The sequence below is a fragment of the Nomascus leucogenys genome, chromosome 4 (genome assembly GCF_006542625.1).
Source record: "Nomascus leucogenys isolate Asia chromosome 4, Asia_NLE_v1, whole genome shotgun sequence".
NCBI lineage: Eukaryota > Metazoa > Chordata > Mammalia > Primates > Hylobatidae > Nomascus > Nomascus leucogenys.
The window spans coordinates 66,555,577-66,574,133 of NC_044384.1; the positions used below are offsets into that span (position 1 = coordinate 66,555,577).

At 45.0% G+C, this 18,557-nt stretch overlaps 1 protein-coding gene across 7 annotated transcripts in view; it reads left to right on the top strand.

Annotated features, from left to right (window-relative positions):
- Positions 1 to 15,559: 15,559 nt before the first annotated feature.
- PTPRM (protein tyrosine phosphatase receptor type M) overlaps positions 15,560 to 18,557 on the top strand; it is an 835,156-nt gene continuing 832,158 nt past the window's right edge. For 5 of the 7 annotated variants that reach the window (XM_030810732.1, XM_030810734.1, XM_030810733.1 and 2 more), the window contains exon 1: positions 16,155 to 16,743. In XM_030810732.1, the coding sequence (XP_030666592.1) occupies positions 16,671 to 16,743 (73 nt within the window). In that variant the 5' untranslated portion in view covers positions 16,155 to 16,670. Of the gene's footprint in view, positions 16,744 to 18,557 lie in introns of all 7 variants that reach the window. The other 2 variants (XM_030810737.1, XM_030810738.1) reach the window with 2 other exon arrangements.

The window sequence follows — 18,557 nt, forward strand, 5'->3', positions numbered from 1 at the left end:
AGCATATTAAGTATTCTGTCAATTTCATCTTCGTGATGATGTCTCTCGTGGATCCTCTGATCCTATCCAGTTTTCACTAACTTTTCTGCACAGCTCTCACCCCTATAATACCTGAGAACTATTTTTGCCACTACTATGCTGAATCTCTTGTATCCCAAATTCTATACTTTTTTTGAGACAGGGTCTCTCTCTGTCACCAAGGCTGGAGTGCTGTGATACGATCATGATTCACTGCAACCTAGACCTCCTTGGCTCAGATCGTCCCACCTCAGCCTCCTGAGTAGCTAAGACCACATGCATATGCCATCACCCCTGGCCAATTAAAAAAAAAATCTTTTTTAGAGATGGGGGTCTCACTATGTAGGTCAGCCTGGCCTCAAACTCGTGGGATCAAGCGATCCTTCTGCCTCGGCCTCCCAAAGTGCTGGGATTACAGACGTGAGCCACTGCACCTGGCCATATTTATTTTTTATTAGGGATTTTCCCCAGTTTTCTTGTTTGAGGGGGGGGTCTCTGGTTTTCTACTCATATTTAAAAGTGGGCATTATTTTATTTTATTTTCTTCATCAAATTTTATTTTAAGTTCTGGGGTACATGTGCAGGATGTGCAGGTTTGTTACATAAGTAAACATGTGCCATGGTGATTTGCTGCACAGATCAACCCGTCACCTAGGTATTAAGCCCAGGATCCGTTAGCTATTCTTTCTGATCTTCACCCTCCCCCCAACCCCCTGACAGGCTCCAGTGTGTGTCGTGCCTTACCATGTGTCCACGTGTTCTCATCGTTCAGCTCTCACTGATAAGTGAGACCATGTGGTATTTGGTTTTCAGTTCCTGCATTAGTTTGCTGAGGGTAACGGCTTCCAGCTCCATCCATGTCCCTGCAAAGGATATGATGTTGTTTCTTTTTTTTTTTTTTTTTGAGATGGAGTCTCGCTCTGTCACCCAAGCTGGAGTGTAGTGGCGTGATCTTGGCTCGCTGCAACTTCTGCCTCCCAGGTTCAAGAGATTCTCCTGCCTCAGCCTCCCGAGTAGCTGGGACTACATGTGCGGTACCACCATGCCTGGCTGATTTTTTGTATTTTTAGTAGAGATGGGATTTCACCATGTTAGTCAGGATGGTCTCAATCTCCTGACCTCGTGATCTGCCCGCCTCGGCCTCCCAAATTGCTGGGATTACAGGCGTAAGCCACTGCGCCCGGCCTATGTTGTTTCTTTTTATTGCTGCATAGTATTCCGTGGGGTATACGTACCACATTTTCTTTATGCAGTCTATCATTGATAGGCATTTGGGTTGATTCTATGTCTTTGCTATTGTGAATAGTGCTGCAATGAACACACATCTGTTCACTCTTTATAATAGAATGATTTATATTCCTTTGGTTATATACCCAGTAATGGGATTGCTGGGTCAAATGGTATTTCTGCTTCTCGATTTTTGATGTATGTGGAGGGGAAAAGGCTGACTGTCAGCATTGTTTTCTTTTTATTTTTTTATTATTATACTTTAAGTTCTAGGGTATATGTGCACAATGTGCAGGTTTGTTGCATATGTATACATGTGCCATGATGGTGTGCTGCACCCATTAACTCATCATTTACATTAGGTAAATCTCCTAATGCTATCCCTCCCCCGTCCCCACACCCCACGACAGGCCCTGGTGTGTGATGTTCCCCTTCCTGTGTCCAAGTGTTCTCATTGTTCAATTCCCACCTGTGAGTGAGAACATGTGGTGTTTGGTTTTCTGTCCTTGTGATAGTTTGCTGAGAATGATGGTTTCCAGCTTCATCCATGTCCCTACAAAGGACATGAACTCATCCTTTTTTATGGCTGCATAGTATTCCATGGTGTATATGTGCCACATTTTCTTAATCCAGTCTATCATTGATGGACATTTGGGTTGGTTCCAAGTCTTTACTATTGTGAATAGTGCTGCAATAAACATACATGTGCATGTGTCTTTATAGCAGCATGATTTATAATCCTTTGGGTATGTACTCAGTAATGGGATGGCTGGGTCAAATGGTATTTCTAGTTCTGGATCCTTGAGGAATCACCACACTGTCTTCCACAATGGTTGAACTAGTTTACAGTCCCACCAACAGAGTAAAAGTGTTCCTATTTCTCCACATCCTCTCTAGCACCTGTTGTTTCTTGTCTTTATAATGATCGCCATTCTAACTGGTGTGAGATGATATCTCATTGTGGTTTTGATTTGCATTTCTCTGATGGCCAGTGATGACGAGCATTTTTCCATGTGTCTCTTGGCTGCATAAATGTCTTCTTTTGAAAAGTGTCTGTTCATATCCTTTGCCCACTTTTTGATGGGGTTGTTTGTTTTTTTCTTGTAAATTTGTTTAAGTTCTTTGTAGATTCTGGGTATTAGCCCTTTGTCAGATGGGTAGATTGCAAAAATTTTCTCCCATTCTGTAGGTTGTCTGTTCACTCTGATGGTAGTTTCTTTTGCTGTGCAGAAGCTCTTTAGTTTAATTAGATCCCATTTGTCAATTTTGGCTTTTGTTGCCATTGCTTTTGGTGTTTTAGACATGAAGTCCTTGCCCATGCCTATGTCCTGAATGGTATTGCCTAGGTTTTCTTCTAGGGTTTTTATGGTTTTAGGTCTAGCATGTAAGTCTTTAATCCATCTTGAATTAATTTTTGTATAAGGTGTAAGGAAGGGATCCAGTTTCAGCTTTCTACACATGGCTAGCCAGTTTTCCCAGCACTATTTATTAAATAGGGAATCCTTTCCCCATTTCTTGTTTTTGTCAGGTTTGTCAAAGATCAGATGTGTGCTATTATTTCTGAGGGCTCTGTTCTGTTCCACTGGTCTATATCTCTGTTTTGGTACCAGTACCATGCTGTTTTGGTTACTGTAGCCTTGTAGTATAGTTTGATGTCAGGTAGCATGATGCCTCCAGCTTTGTTCTTTTGGCTTAGGATTGTCTTGGCTATGCGGGCTCTTTTTTGGTTCCATATGAACTTTAAAGTAGTTTTTTTCCAATTCTGTGAAGAAAGTTATTGGTAGCTTGATGGAGATGGCATTGAATCTATAAATTACCTTCACCAAAGTTGAATTGAAGGAAAAAATGTTAAGGCAGCCAGAGAGACAGGTCGGGTTATCCACAAAGGGGAAGCCCATCAGACTAACAGCTGATCTCTCAGCAGAAATTCTACAAGCCAGAAGAGAGTGGGGGCCAACATTCAACATTCTTAAAGAAAAGAATTTTCAACCCAGAATTTCATATCCAGCCAAACTAAGCTTCGTAAGTGAAGGAGAAATAAAATCCTTTATAGACAAACAAATGCTGAGAGATTTTTTGTCACCACCAGGCCTGCCTTACAAGAGCTCCTGAAGGAAGCACTAAACATGGAAAGCAACAACCAGTACCAGCCACTGCAAAAACATGCCAAATTGTAAAGACCACTGAAGCTAGGAAGAAACTGCATCAACTAACGAGCAAAATAACCAGCTAACATCATAATGACAGGATCAAATTCACACACAACAATATTAACCTCAAATGTAAATGGGCTAAATGCTCCAATTAAAAGACACAGACTGGCAAATTAGATAAAGAGTCAAGACCCATCAGTGTGCTGTATTCAGGAGACCCATGTCATGTTCAGAGACACACATAGGCTCAAAATAAAGGGATGGAGGAAGATCTACCAACCAAATGGAAAACAAAAAAAGGCAGGGGTTGCAATCCTAGTCTCTGATAAAACAGACTTTAAACCAACAAAGATCAAAGGAGACAAAGAAGGCCATTACATAATGGTAAAGGGATCAATTCAACAAGAAGAGCTAACTATCCTAAATATATATGCACCCAATACAGGAGCACCCATTTTCATAAAGCAAGTCCTTAGAGACCTACAAAGAGACTTAGACTCCCACACAATAATAATGGGAGACTTTAACACCCCACTGTCAATATTAGACAGATCAATGAGACAGAAAGTTAAAAAGGATATCCACGAATTGAACTTAGCTCTGCACCAAGCAGACCTAATAGACAGCTACAGAACTCTCCACCCCAAATCAACAGAATATACATTCTTCTCAGCACCACATCACACTTATTCCAAAATTGACCACATAGTTGGAAGTAAGGCTGACTGTCAGCATTCTGAGAGGTGAGTGGAAAGAAGGGTTGAGATGTTTCAACATCCATCATTTGCACTGTCACATAAACTGATTTTCAACAGGGCATGCCCAACCTCAGTTGTGCCAGAGTCTCCACAAGTGGGAACACCTTCTGTTAAAACTTTGTCACAGAATTAACCTCTCATCTTCAGCCAGAGTGGATAAGAGGCCTCAACTCGCCTCAGCTAAGTGGACAAAGGATGATTTGGGGGAAGGGCAGTTCACTACATTAAAAAAAAATTTAACCAATCCTCCTGGTTGCAGCCTACTTTAAGCTCCAAATCCTGAGGCCGCTGGCACTTCTTTTGTGCAGATCAGAGCACTTCTTGGGTCTCCCAAATGCTGTCTGGCTATGGATTTGTTTTTCCTTGCTCTGTTGAGTCAGTTGCCACTCTTTTTTTTCCGGCTTTTCGACTCTCAAAAGTTTGTTGCTGTTGCCTTCTCTTGCATTCTTTGCCTTTGTGGCTTAATTACATTTCCCCTTATCCTTCTATTGTTGTTATTTTAAGCTTTCAGGATGAGGCAAAGGTAAAAGTGTGAGTTCAATCTGCCATCTTTAACCCAAAGCCCTGATAAATTATTTGACTTTTCTGCTCTCAGTATCTTTTCCTATAAAAAAGGCCTAAAATAGAGGCTAATGGTAATATTCATAAGACATAATTTTCATCCACATAGCACCTAACAGCATACTAAATGTTTCACATACATCTCATTTCATCCTTCTGATTCTTTCACAAGTCAGCAAGCACAGGTATTGTTAGTCCCTTTAACGTGAGTGGAAACTGGATCAGAGAGGTTCCTGTGTGTCCCAAGGTCACACTGAGAGCAAGGGGTGGAATCAGGACTGTGAATTCCCAAAAGAAGCATCTGTGAGTCACGTGGTCTAATGGAGCTATCTGAACATACAGAGGACAATTAGAACAAGAGGGCACTAGGGCTGATTCTGGTTGCCGATTGAATATCTGTGAAATTTGACAAAAATGACAGTATGATGCAGGAATACGACATCTACATTTCTACCAATCAAATATTTTTGTTTAAAAAATCCAAGTAAATCTTTTGGTAGGGAAACAAAATGAAACCTAAAAGTTCAATTGAGATTTCAAGACACCAGCTTAGTTCCCTGCTAAGGACGTGTATGATACAAGTCATGATCTAAGCATGAAGCCCTATTGCTTAGGGTTAAATACTGATTTTTTAAATCTCAGAAGTTCCCTGGGAATCTTATTACCTTCAAGGCTATTCTTCTATCCTAAAGTAGTACTGAAACACAGAAGTAAGCAGGCAGTATCTGCCTGTAACATCTGCTGGTATCTCTCTTTTTCTGCTGAGCTATAAGTCTCACTCTGAAGAAAAATGCAGGCAACCTTGGGACTTATACTCCTTCGCTTCTTCCTGATTCTGTTATTTTAATGTTCATCCTCATTTTCAATCAATTAACACACACCCATGAAGTGCCTCAGTGAGAGGCCCCAAAGGGGATGCAAAGAAGAAAAAGACAGTCTCTGCCTTAAAGAGGTCATCATCTTTCCAGGGAAGCAAAACACCACATTGTAGCTACATTGTAGTGAGGCCAAGATCCCAGTTCCCATCAAAATAGTCACATCCCATCAAAATGATCTTTCAGAATAATTCATTCAGTCATTCATTCAACATCTAGCTACTGCCCGGTACAGCTATGGAATTACTATGCCTGACCTAGTTAAATTAGTGCCATATTGAACTTGGGATTTCTTTCAGCACTCTGCCATCTTCTCAGACTATTCTCTAGAGGTGGGCCATGAATCCTGATATTCTTGGACAGATCTGCATTGATGCCTGACCCCTTAGCTCTAATTTCATTTCTTTTTTTTTTTTTTGAGATGGCGTCTCGTTCTGTTGCCAGGCTGGAGTACAGTGGCAAGATCTCGGCTCACTGCAACCTCCGACTCCCTGGTTCAAGTGATTCTCCTGCCTCAGCCTCCTGAGTAGGTGGGACTACGGGTGTGTGCCACCACGCCCAGCTAATTTTTGTACTTTTAGTAGAAACAGGGTTTCACCATGTTGGCCAGGATGGTCTCAATCTCTTGACCTCGTGATCTGCCCTCCTTGGCCCGCCTTAGCCTCCCAAAGTGCTGGGATTACAGGCGTGAGCCACCGTGCCCAGCTCATTTCCTTTATTCTTTCAGTTATCTACTGCAGTAGGAAGGGGATGGTTTTCCACATCCTCTCTGATGTGGGCTTCCACAGTATATCCTCCTTCCTGAGGTGATAGTACCCTGCCCTCTTACGAGGGCCATAGTTGTATACCATGGGCAGGGAGAAAGCCCTGCTTATCAGGAATGCAACAGATATTCTCTCTCTCACCCTGAAAATTGAATTAAGCATTATAAAGGAAATAAACAGAGTGCTAATTAAGAGAGTAAGAGGAGGGACTTATATTCAATGGGTGGCTAGAGAATCCCTTTCTGAGGAGAAGACATTAACTGGAACCTGAAGGTTGAGAAGAAACCAACTATGCAAAAGTATTGTTCCTAGGCAGAGAGAACCAAAAATTAGTGCCAAAGAAATGGCATAGGTAATGTTGATAATTGGGAAAGACAAGTAGGCAGGGTTTGAGCCGGGCCTGCTGGGCGGTACTGAAGGTCAGTTCACTCAACACCCATTCCCAGTCCCATTCTCCCCTGCCTTCCTCCACTGGAGAGGAAAATGAAGGACTAAACCTCCCCCCTCCACTGAAGCAAGCATGACCATAGGACATCATTGTGGCTAATGAGCTGTAGGAGAAAACCTTTGGGAGGCCTTCCCTTCTGGAATAAAAGCCAAAGGCCACTGGAATAAGTCATTTTTGTTCCTTGCCTTTCCTCTTTCTTCTGTCTGGAATGCTGAAGGAGGTACTTACATTTTACATCCCAGAGAATGAAACTGACATGCAGGAAATGTCCAAGCAGGGAGACAGAAGGAGCCTGGTTCCTTCCTGGCTTTGTGATGTGGCTGCACCACCTGGACTGCCTACCTCAGATTTTTTTTTTAATGTGAGAAACTAAACCCGTTTATTGGTTTAAATAATGACTACAGCAAATGTTTCTAGCACTTTCTAGGTAGTTTACATGAATTCATATTTAATCCTCATATGAACCTTAAACAGTGACTACCATTGTTATCCCAATCCTTAGATAAGGAAGCTGAGGCATGGAAAGGTTGAATAATTTACCCAAGTAACTCAGCAAGTCGAAAGGCTGGACTTTGAAAACAGGCAGTGTGCCCTTAACCAATGTTCTACCCCAGTGTTGGCTGGGTTTTCTGTTATGCATAGATTATCTCAGTCCTAACTTATACATCTTTGATGGATGAATACAATTTAGATGGGAGGTTTTAGATCATTATCTAACTAGATCAGTGTAGCATGTGGCCAGTGGATGGCAAGTTAGACAACAATTTGATGGTGAGTTTATGGTAGGAAAAGTGACAAAGATGGAGATGGAAAATACAGCAGAATGGGTAAGAAAGGGAGCTCTGGAAATTAGAATATTTGCCTACAAATCACAGCTCTACCAGTTACTACTAGCTTAGTGACTGTGGCCTAATTATGCTGCCTTATCTTTATAACATTTAAGTCATTCTAGCTTTAAGCCTCAGTCTCCTCATCTCTAAAATGGGCATCAAAACTGTACATGACTTTCAGAGGTTTAATGCCCTAGCAAAATGCTTCGTTCATAGTAAGAACTCAGTAAATGTTAGCTTAAAAAACATACTGAGATAAGTTTGAATGTTTTCCTCTACAGCTTGTCTCATCTTGACAGTAATGACTGTCTAGAAATTGTCAATTCCAACCACAACATTTGGAAACTTTAAAATATCAAAGATGAAGAGAGACTAAAGATGATCTTTTCTTTGATGTTAGTATTGAAATGTTTTTTTTTTTTTCATATTCTGTTGGAAACCTAGCCTTATTACAGATCACAGGACCTAGGACACCATTGTTGCAATAATTTAATCTGAGGTAGGAAAGACATTGTTAGCATAACGTTTCTTAATAGTATTAGTCAAGCTGAGTTTTAACAAACATACCTATCAACTTCCAAGGATTTGTTTTAAAGCAAGTAAAATAAAAAGGAACTACAAATCCATGGGAACATGATAAAGTACAATAATTTCCACCCTGAGTTTTGGAAAATCTGACGAACCTCCAAAATGTGTTCTGAGGAAAACAGTTGTTTCAAAGGCACAAGAACTAATATGAAATGTTAGTTCAAAGGCTCTGGGCAAAAAGAGGGACACACAGACAGACGCTCTCTCCTTTAATGAACCCTCACGTGGAAAGTAGCTGCTACTTGGTGAGCTGCCGCCTGTGCCTTTGAACTGACTGTGATTCAAACAGTGAAGTGTCATTTCACACTCTCTGAGTGAGCCAGCAGATCTCTAAAACTTCCCAGCTCCAAAAAGTTTGCAGAAACCATTTTCTTCTAGTACTTCTTGGAGACTTAAACAAAAGTAGAGAGATTGTACAGTGACCTCCAGAGGGCTCTGATAAAATCTTCATAAATTGGCTTTTTGCTTTTTCGATAGATGATTAACCAGCCTGAAAACCACTGCCAATATGTGTGTGGGCAGGTGGTTACTATGTCTATACAGTGGCTGCAGCCGCTGGTCTTGTAGATGGCACCCTGCTTCCGGACAGGAAAAAGCCTGATCCGGGCTCTCCTTTCCCCAAGGGACAGGGCAGTTAGACTATTCTGGTCAGAAGACTGCTTTTGTGTAGGGAGTTGTTTCCCCTAGTTCAGGATGCAAGAGTGGAAGGAGAGGGTACAGCGTGACCTGTTGCCCCAGGGGGCCTCGGTGTCAGGCAGCCTTGGTGTTCTGCCCGCATTTGGATCAAGGAAGTCACCAGGAGACCTGGGCTGTCCCCAGCAGGGTATACAAAGCAACTCTCAGAGGGGATCTGACTGGTGCCAGGGACCTTCCAGCAGGTCATTTCCTGGGTCTCCTGGTTCCTAGGAACACAGGCTCAGACATGTCTGTAATACTCATATTTTCTGGTACCGTATATTGAGATTGCCTTGTAAGATCTGCCCTGCTACTGATCCCGTGACTAAAAGGAGAATTTTTAGAGATTATCAACCTTCCTAGTCATTTTACCTAAAATAGCGAATAGGTAAAAGTTCCAGTCAGAAAAAGATTTTTATAAAAATATGACCTATGTGTAAATTGTGAACTTTCAGTCCTATTTGATACAATTAATTAAAAGAGCTTCATGAGAAACTCTGTCATAGATCTTAGATCATCCATATTCATCAATCAAAGTCTAGTAATTGAGGCCCCAGTATACTACCTTCCATGTGCATAGGGTTTCCCTGTTTATAAAGAACTTTCACACACACTGTCATTGGCTCTTCTACAACACAGTGAAGGTAGACAGCACAGGAGTTATTCTCATTTTGTAGACGGAGAAACACTAAGGGCCTGCCATGATAAATCATGCAGTTTTACTGGTCTGGTGCTGGAGTCTGGCAGCTGATATAAACTCATTATGCCCAGAAAGAAGAGTATGATGAGAAAGGACAGGAACATCTATTGGAAAGTCTTCCCATCTAAATGGTAACTGGGCCCAGTTAGATATTTCCAACCCATCCGCACACATATAGAACCCCAGCATGGAGTTTGTGCATGGTCGGCTCTCTCTAGTATTTAATTTAAAAATCAATGGTTAATATAATCAACAACAACAACTTTTACATCACTAATGATGTGCCAGGTACTTATGTTTTTTTGAGACAAGGTATTGCTCTGTCACCCAGGCTGAAGTGCAATGGTGCAATCATGGCTCACTGTAGCCGTGACTCCAGGGCTCAAGTGATCCTCCCACCTCAGCCTTCAAAGTAGCTGGAACCACACGTGTGTGCCACCATGCCCAGCTAATTATTTATTTATTTTGTATAGAGACAGGGTCTCACTATGTTGCCCAGGCTGGTCACAAACTCCTGGGCTCAAGTGACCCTCTTGCCTTGGCCTCTCAAAGTGCTGCGATTATAGACATGAGCCACTGCACCCAGCCAGGAACTACTGTTTTATTACAATACTTATCACATTATTATTTAATCCTCACAACAACTTTGTGAAGTGTGGACACCGATTATCTTTGTTTTACAGATAAGGAAACTGAAACACAGAGAGGTTAAGTGAATTTCCCAGTGTCACACAGTGTGAGAGGCTGATAACATCTTCATAACATAAAAAAGAATATGCAATACACTGCCTCAGTACCAACAATGCAGAGATTAATTTATATTCTATGGGTAATGTGAGCAAAGCAAAGAACTAAAACCTATTACCTCTCTGCTTTTAATCAGGCCACGAGAAGGACTTCCTGGGGCATCTAAAAAATTCATCCTAGTAGTTTAAGCCTTTATACAAAAGTGGCTTTGAACTATGCTTGGATGAGCTTTGCCTTTTGTCAGTGACAGGTTCTGACCTTAGGTAGGATATGAACAGCCACAAAAAAGGGCACCTGCTCCCTTTTTGTCATTTGTTCAGGTGAAACAGGGCTTCGCTGGTGACAGTTTAAATGACCTGGTTTCTTCTGACCCCTGTGAAAAACTAATGATGTGTTTTTCATTTTCATTCCATTTTCCCTGGTTTCATGTATACACTTTCAAAAGGTGAGGGAAGCTGTGAAGTGAAGTCAGTCCTGGGTGAAAAGTTCTATTTGCTCCTCTCATGCCTAAAGCTAAGTAAAGTCGACACAAATCGTGCATGTGCACAAGGACAGGGATCTGCATATCACGTGGCCGAGGCCCCACTGCTGCACATGCCTGCACTGTCCTCTGAGGGAAAGAATAACGGGGGCGAGATGGGTGGGGAGTGGGATGAGGCACTACTCACTCCCAGCTTTGCTTAATCAGAGATCAACATAATAAATAATCAAGTTTGCTCAGCGCCTCAGAGTTTACACAGAGCTTTCACATATAATTCCATTTCTATAAGTCAGGAAGTGGAAATGAACTCGTTTAACTCACACAGTTGGGATTCAAATGAAGTTGGACTCTAGATAGTGCTAGCTCTCTCTTTTATCCCTTCCTTCCTTCTTCCCTTCCCTCCTTCCCTCCCTTCTTCCCTTCCTTTCATCCTCCTACCTTCTATTCCTACAACTTGCCATCCTTGAATATATCATTTTGGAAATCTATACAAGAATGCTTATTTACATTTTCCATTTCTCTCAAACCACACTTTCATAATCCCAACATGCATCTAAAAGTGGGAAGTAATCATTTCAGCAAGGCTTAGATAAGAAAACATGAGCAATGGAAACAATGACAGTCTTTTCCTTTTCCATCAGGTTACAATTGAGTGACCTTGGGAGGTATCTAAATGATCATTTTGTCCATGCTTCTTGGCAAATACTTCAGCTAGCTTAGAAACTTGCCACATGGGTTTAACCTACTAATTCAACATAACGTTTTGGATAGGTAGGGATGGGTTATGGTTAGATCAGTTTTCATTTCTGTATTTACATTTTGACTTTAATGGGGTTTGGACAAATCTCAAGAGCAGAGTTACTATTGCCAGGCCCCAGCACTGCACAAGTACAGCCAGCAATTTGGCCCACCGACTGGCAGGACGGGCTCCTGCCCTGGGCATCACAAACCTATAAAAATAAATTTATTAAGGAACATACAGCCACTTCTGTCAGTAGGGGCCTGGTGCTCAGCGTTAAAGACTGCATAAAACATTACCCTGAACTTTTGCTTTCAAAACCAACACTGTTCAGGCCCCAGAGAAACACTTCTCTCCTATAGTCCCTTGTCCTTGAAACAAAGGTGACTGCATCCCACAACCTGAAGATTTGCAGGGTGTGCTGCTGCTGACATGGAAGATGGACGCTCCTAAACATGTGGATGATGTATAGTGGAGGCGCTTGATTAAAAGAAAAGTCAAATGAATTAAACTGTCAAAACCTTCCTTTTAGATAGCAAGCATATCATACAGTCTTAAATAATGAGGGTTTCCTAGCAATGCCAAACATCCATTTTCTTGCTTCTCTTTTTGTTCCAATTCATGGTTCTGGAAGAAGTCATATGGCAGTATAGTATTTGCATGCAGTTGAACATGGTGATTGGCCAATATTTTGCAAAATTAACTAATTAATGTTTCTGTTAAAATGGTAGATATGAAGTTATAACACATGAAACATAATACTGATTATTTATGTTAGCAACCAGGTGGACAATGAATGCTAGAATTACTAAGAAGTTTATGTTTTATTTATACATTAATAAGGTGTAATTAAATTTCCAAATATTAAATGTTTACACTTTAAAAAAATAACTTTTATTTCAGTGTTTATATTCATTGTCATAATTTGTATTTTGCATTTTAATTCTAATAGATAACTTTAAATCATTTGAAAGAAAACTTAACAACTATAGAAAAGTAATTCTAATTTTCTGAAATAAAAAAAGGAATTTACATTTGTGGTGTAAGTACAAATATTTTGTATGATTTGACTACATTAATCCTTTATTTATTTATTTTTTAGAATTGGGATTTCATTCTTTACCCAGACGGAGTGTAGAGTGCACAGCTCATTGCAACCTCAAACTCCTAGACTCAAATGTTCTCCAGCCTCAGCCTCCTGAGTAGGTGGGACTACAGGGATAAGCCACCATGTTTGACTATTTAAAAAATTGTTTTGTAGTGACAGGATCTTGCCATGTTGTCCAAGCTGGTCTAGAAATCCTGGCCTCAAGTGATCCTCTGGCCTCTGCCTCTTCAGTTGCTGGGATTACAGGTGTGAGCCACCACATGGGGCCTGAATAGATGAATTTTTTAGATCAATGTTGTTCAATAGCACTTTCTATGATGATGGACTTGTTTTCTCTCCATGTAGCTCTAGCCACATGAAGCTACTGAGCATTTGAAATGTAGCTAGTGCCACTGAGGAACAGAACACCTGAAATGCTGTTAGGTGCTACCATACAGAACAGCAAAGCTTTCAATCACTGCTGTCAATGTAACACAAATTAAGTGAAAATCTCGATTAGAACAACACAGCGATTTTACTAAAGAGAAATATCAATTTTATAGAATAAATATATATGAATCATGTATCTTTATTTTATTACTTATCCATATAGCCTATCAAAGAAAATCTAGATATGTATAATGTCTAGCAGATATGCGTAATTCAGTTGCTGATATTTTGCTTTTTGTCATATAAAATCTGTAGATCTTTCAATTTGATTGTTATATGTGTCAAGGTAGGAATATATTTAGTAGTTTGCCAGCTTGATTAATAACTTTGAAATATTAGGCATGTGGTAAGTGGCTATGCATTTGTACTCTTGCCCAAGCCTACCAATGTCAAGGGCTGGCCTGACAGCACCCCTAACTCTGAGCAGCCATTCTGCAAATGTCACTATTGTCCCCAGTAAGTCAGGAGTGAAATGTGGTTAAAACTAAATCTCTACTGCTGAAAAAACAAGTCAAAGCAAATGTCCCACTGGGAGGATTCCTACAGCATCCCTTCCTTGGAAGAAGTCCAATCCATTCATTTCAGCAGAGGACTTCCATTTAGGCTCAAAGGCTGCTCTGACCAGTTACCTGTAAGAGGGAGTAAACTAACAATAGTTGTCATGAATTGAGAGGGCAGAAGCTGCTGGCAAAAATTCTACCACCCTTTGAAATGTGGATGGAAGGCTGCAAAGGGTAGAGTCAACTTAACATTGTAAAGATAGAGAACAGAGGTAATTGAAATTTACAGACCCTCCCACTAAGCTTTAAGTAACAGGCGGAAGGGGGAAGGGACAGGGTTTGTAGAGGTTAACAAGGGGAGTCCTGTGGCAGCAGCAGTTGGAGTACTGGCAGGGATTTCTGTCTACTGCCTGAATGGCAGGTCGGTAGTGTGGCCCCTTCCTCTTCCATCCCGCTCTTCATCATCCCCCCACCGGGGTATTGAGTTTCCCTTGCCCACAGTGGTAACCTGCTTATTGACACATCCCATATCGATGTCTGCTTTTTTTTTTTTTTTCTCTGTCTTGCTGTCTCACCTTCCTTATAGTGCTTTCTGGGATCACTTCCCCAATTCAAAACCACTTATAGTTAAATCCTAGCCTCCAGGTCTGTTTCTGAGGGAGCCCAGCCTAAGACAACCTCCAGTACTTAGCACAGTGCCTGACATATGGTATTAACTCAGTAGATATTTGCTGAAAGAATAAAATACTTTGCAAATGAAATCCTACCCTAATATTAACTTCACCTAATTTAAAGAAGTTACTCTGAAGCAAAGTGATTAGATCAACTTTTATCCCCCTAGCTTCCACCTCTGTCCTCCCACTAGCAGAAAAACTCCATTGGAAAGTCTATTACTATTTTTTTTTTTTTTAAAAAAAGCAAATTTGAACTGCAGCATAGAACACAAGTACATCAAAATGGAAAGCCCGGGTTGCAGATTTGACCATCCTCACTTGCTGATCTTGAAGATATTGCTTCCTTTCTGATATTTCAATGTTCATTTCACAATTAAAGATAAGGTTCCATAAGCATATAGTCGGGAGAAGTGGCAGGACAATGTAAGCTCATATTAACAAGTAAATGATTAATATAGAGGCTTCTGAAGAGCAGGTCTGGTAAATATCTAGTAAATGGGCTTCCTGAAGTAAAAGGAGTGTTGGTTGCTACACTAAAGGCCAAAGTCTTCTAGTCCCCAAATTTGCCTTGGGAGGATGACAGCTCTATCTTTCTTGGTTCTGGTGTACATTGGAGAACAGGGTCAAGATGAGTGTGGAATCCATTTATTTTTTACGTGTTTATAAGCACTAGAAACCAGTGAGCACTGAGCAGAGGACCCCTCTTGTGGAAAAAGTGCAGGAGAACTCCTGGGTGCCTCAGTATCACCGGTTTGCCTTCTAGCCAGAATCATTGCTAGAACCCTGTCACTCAGTTACTTTGGTTCCTAATTTAACCTCTTCCCAAGCCTTCTATTGAGTTCAGTTAGCTAGGCTAGGAGCTTACAGCTGTCTGGTTGGTGCTGGCTCAATGTGCTTATTCTCTGGAAGAGAGAAGGATCACTTACAAAAAAATTTACAATTAAAATAAAAAATTTATTTTTTGCTGAAGCATTGTAAGGTTTTTTTATTCACTCAGACCCAAAATCGTAAAACTAAAATATTTCAAGACATTACTTGATTCACTCCCCACTTCTCTTTCTCCCCTGTTTCTCAGCACTTTGCACCGGATACAGAAATCACGGTTTATGTCCAAACCCTGGTTCTGGTGTGACCACCGCCTTCCGTGTACTGCCTGCGGCTCGCTTCGGGCCCACACGGGACACCGAGGCATGATGAGGAGGCAGAACAGCAGAAGAGCGCCCTGCTTCCCGGGCGCCAGTGTTCCGGGCCAGCGGCGTGTACCCCGCGGGCCCGGCCGGGAGCGGGCTGGCGATCGCGGGGCTCGGCGCTCCCGGCTCCCGCGCCATCTCCCGGCGCCCGCCAACTTCGCTCCGCCCGCGGCGCAGAGAAGCTCGCAGCCCTCCGGAGCCTTTGCGATCGCCTGGCTCGCTTTTCCCGCAGCCGCCGAGCAGCGCAGGCCCGGCGACTCCGGGTGCAGCTGGCCCTGTGCGGTGACATCGCCGTCCGGCGCCAGGCTCGAAGCCGCCTGGCCGCGCCCGCGGGGTCGCAGGCCGCTGGTCCCGCCCGGCCGCGCTCACAAACTACTCGCGGCTCGTGACCCGGGACAAACTTCTGGCGGCGGCGCAGCCTCTTCCACAGTCACCCTCCCCAGAGCCAGCTACCAAAATAGAAGACGCGGCCGGGGCGAGGAGGTGGGCGGGGGGAGCCCGGTGTCCGCTCCTCCCCGCGCGGCTGACGCCCGCTTCGGCTGCGGTAGTGGCGGTGGCCGCGGGGACGCCCCCAGCCGAGCTCCGGGAGGCGCTCGGGCGCGGGCCGGCGGGGCGCGGGCGCTCACGCCCTCTAGCGGGCCGCGGCGGCGCCGGGCGGCCGTGACGTGAGCGCTCCCTTCAGCCGGCCTGCGGGGCACCACCAGTCAGTCGGGGAGCAAGAGCCCCGCGCGCAGCCGGCGCGGGCTCGGTCACCGGCGCGCCGCCGCCCGGGGCTGGGCTTGGGGCTGCCTGTGGAGAGGCGGCGGGCGGGACGCGCGCGGCCACGGCCACGGCCACCGCCACGGCCACGGCCGGCAGCTCGGGTCCCGGGTCCCGGGCAGGGGAAGGCGAGAGGCGGCGAGCTCAGCCACCGGAACCGAGGGAAGATTTTGGCTCCGCGGGCTCGCCCTCTGCTCCCTCTGACAGCGGCGCCAGACGCCGAGTGGGGCCAGGGACAGGGGAGGAGGACCCAGGACCCTGTGCCCGCGCCCCTGGAGCCGCTGGAGTTCGGACTTCTGCAAGTGTTGGCACTTTGGGGGCTTGGCTTAGCGCTCTGCTGTTTACCCGTCTCTCCTCGCTGCCTCGGAACCAAAGCTCCCGGCCCCCTCCGCCCTCGCGCGCCCACCCACCGCCGCCGGGGAGCGGCCCGGCGCGCACTGAGCACCATGAGGAGACTTGGGACTTGCCTGGCGACTTTGGCCGGACTTTTGCTAACTGCGGCGGGTGAGACGTTCTCAGGTAAGCTGGACCGCCTCTGCCGCCCCCGAGGCGCGGGGGCCGGCGCGGGACGCCCGGGACGCCGGCAGCTCCCTGGTGGTAGAGCCCTAAGGCTGGCGTCGGGGCCGGGCGGGGGGCGCGGCGGGCCGGACACTGCTTCTGCCTGTGAGCCGGGCGCTGGGCGAGGGGCCGTGGGGCTGGCAGACGCCCAGTCCTGGGGCGGGCGGAGCGGACGGACCCCAAGGGCGAGCTCCCCGACCGGGACTCCCAGCTCGGCCCCAGTCCTTCCGCGGCCTGGGCTAGTGCTGAAGGTTGGGCGGCTTGCACTCTGAGTCCCTGGCCGGCTGCTAAAGGAACAGCAGAAAACTTTGCTTGAAGTTCCCAGTTGCAGCCGCCGGGCCGCCTGGCGTAGGCGCTGCGCGGTCCCCGCCGACCCCGAGCAGCGGCCGGGCCCAGGCCACCGGTGTTCGGCTGCGCCCGCAGGGATCGCCGGGACCTGGCGGCCGCTCCGGCGGCAGCGATCTCCCGGTGCCCTGCCCTCCCTGTCGCCCCCTGCCCGGCGCGGCTGGCGACCCCGGTGGGTCCCCGCGGTCGTGCAGCGTCTGCGGAGAGGCCGGGGGGAGTTCCTCGCCGGTCCCAGCCGTAGGGCTTGGCGGCCGCGGAGGGAAGCGGGCAGGTCCCCAGGCCGTGGCAGCCACTGCCCTGCGCCCCGCTGGGCTCCCCCTCCCCACCCTCGGCCCCCTAGCGGAGCGCCGCGGCCAGCGGCAACTTGTTCCTCCAGCCCGGCTGCCCGGGGGTCCCAGGTGGGAAGGAGAGACACTGGCGGTGTGCGAGCAAGCCTGTGAGTGTGTTCGCGTGTGTGCCTGCACGCGCGCGCGGGGGCGTTCTAAGCCCAGAGGAACCCCTCACGGAGAGGATCTGTGGATCGGAGTCGGGGGTCCGGCGTGGGGCAGAACCTGGCACCCTGTCTCAGGGGTTTACAACCAGGATCACCTTTATTACCTGGATGACACAGGTGGATAGACGCAAATGCTGGCCCATTTGCACACCTTCTTTCTAGTGTTTATTAATTAGTTTCATTAAGGTCCACATGCATGGGGGCGGTGGGCTTTCTTTTTCTTTTAATTAAAAAAGCCTGCTCTTTGGTCTTAAACTTGGTTTTTGCAAAATAGGTCTCTGCGTTTGGGAACAAGTGAGTTGAATGAGTAAGTTGGGCTTTTTAAGAATTTAATGAAGGGGACTTTCATAAACAGTAAAGAGCATATTTTAAGCAGTAAAAACCTTTGGTACTCCGGTGCGTGGAAATCTTTTTATTTTCTTGGGGTCCAGGACCATTGGCTGCTGGAGCTCTGGACTCACAGGCACATTAGTTGTGTCTTGTGTGTTGCTGATCTGCAGGACCCTTGATCACAGTTGGCCTCAGAGAAGGAGTGGAACTTGTAGGTTTTGAAACCCAAAGCATCAACTTCAATACAGAAATATCCTTTCTCCAAGTTTTGTGTTTCCCTAACTGCCTGGTGCTCCAGAGGATTTAACACAATGATGCACTGTCGTCTGATTATAAAACTGATGCAGAATTTGGTCTGTGTTCTTATTAGTGAATAATAGAGTACAATTTGAGAGGCTTGTAACTCATTAGTATTAGAAGCCAAGTATGAGAGCCCTAGTGATGGTTTTCTCTTTATTAAGATCCATAACTCCCTGCTTGGGATTTGTTTAAAGTTAAGCTGTGTCAAATATCATTTGGATGGATTTTTAAATTGTGTACAAGGGAGTGGAAACAAATATTTATATTGCTTATTTAAACCATGGGTTCCTCATCACCGAAAAGGATT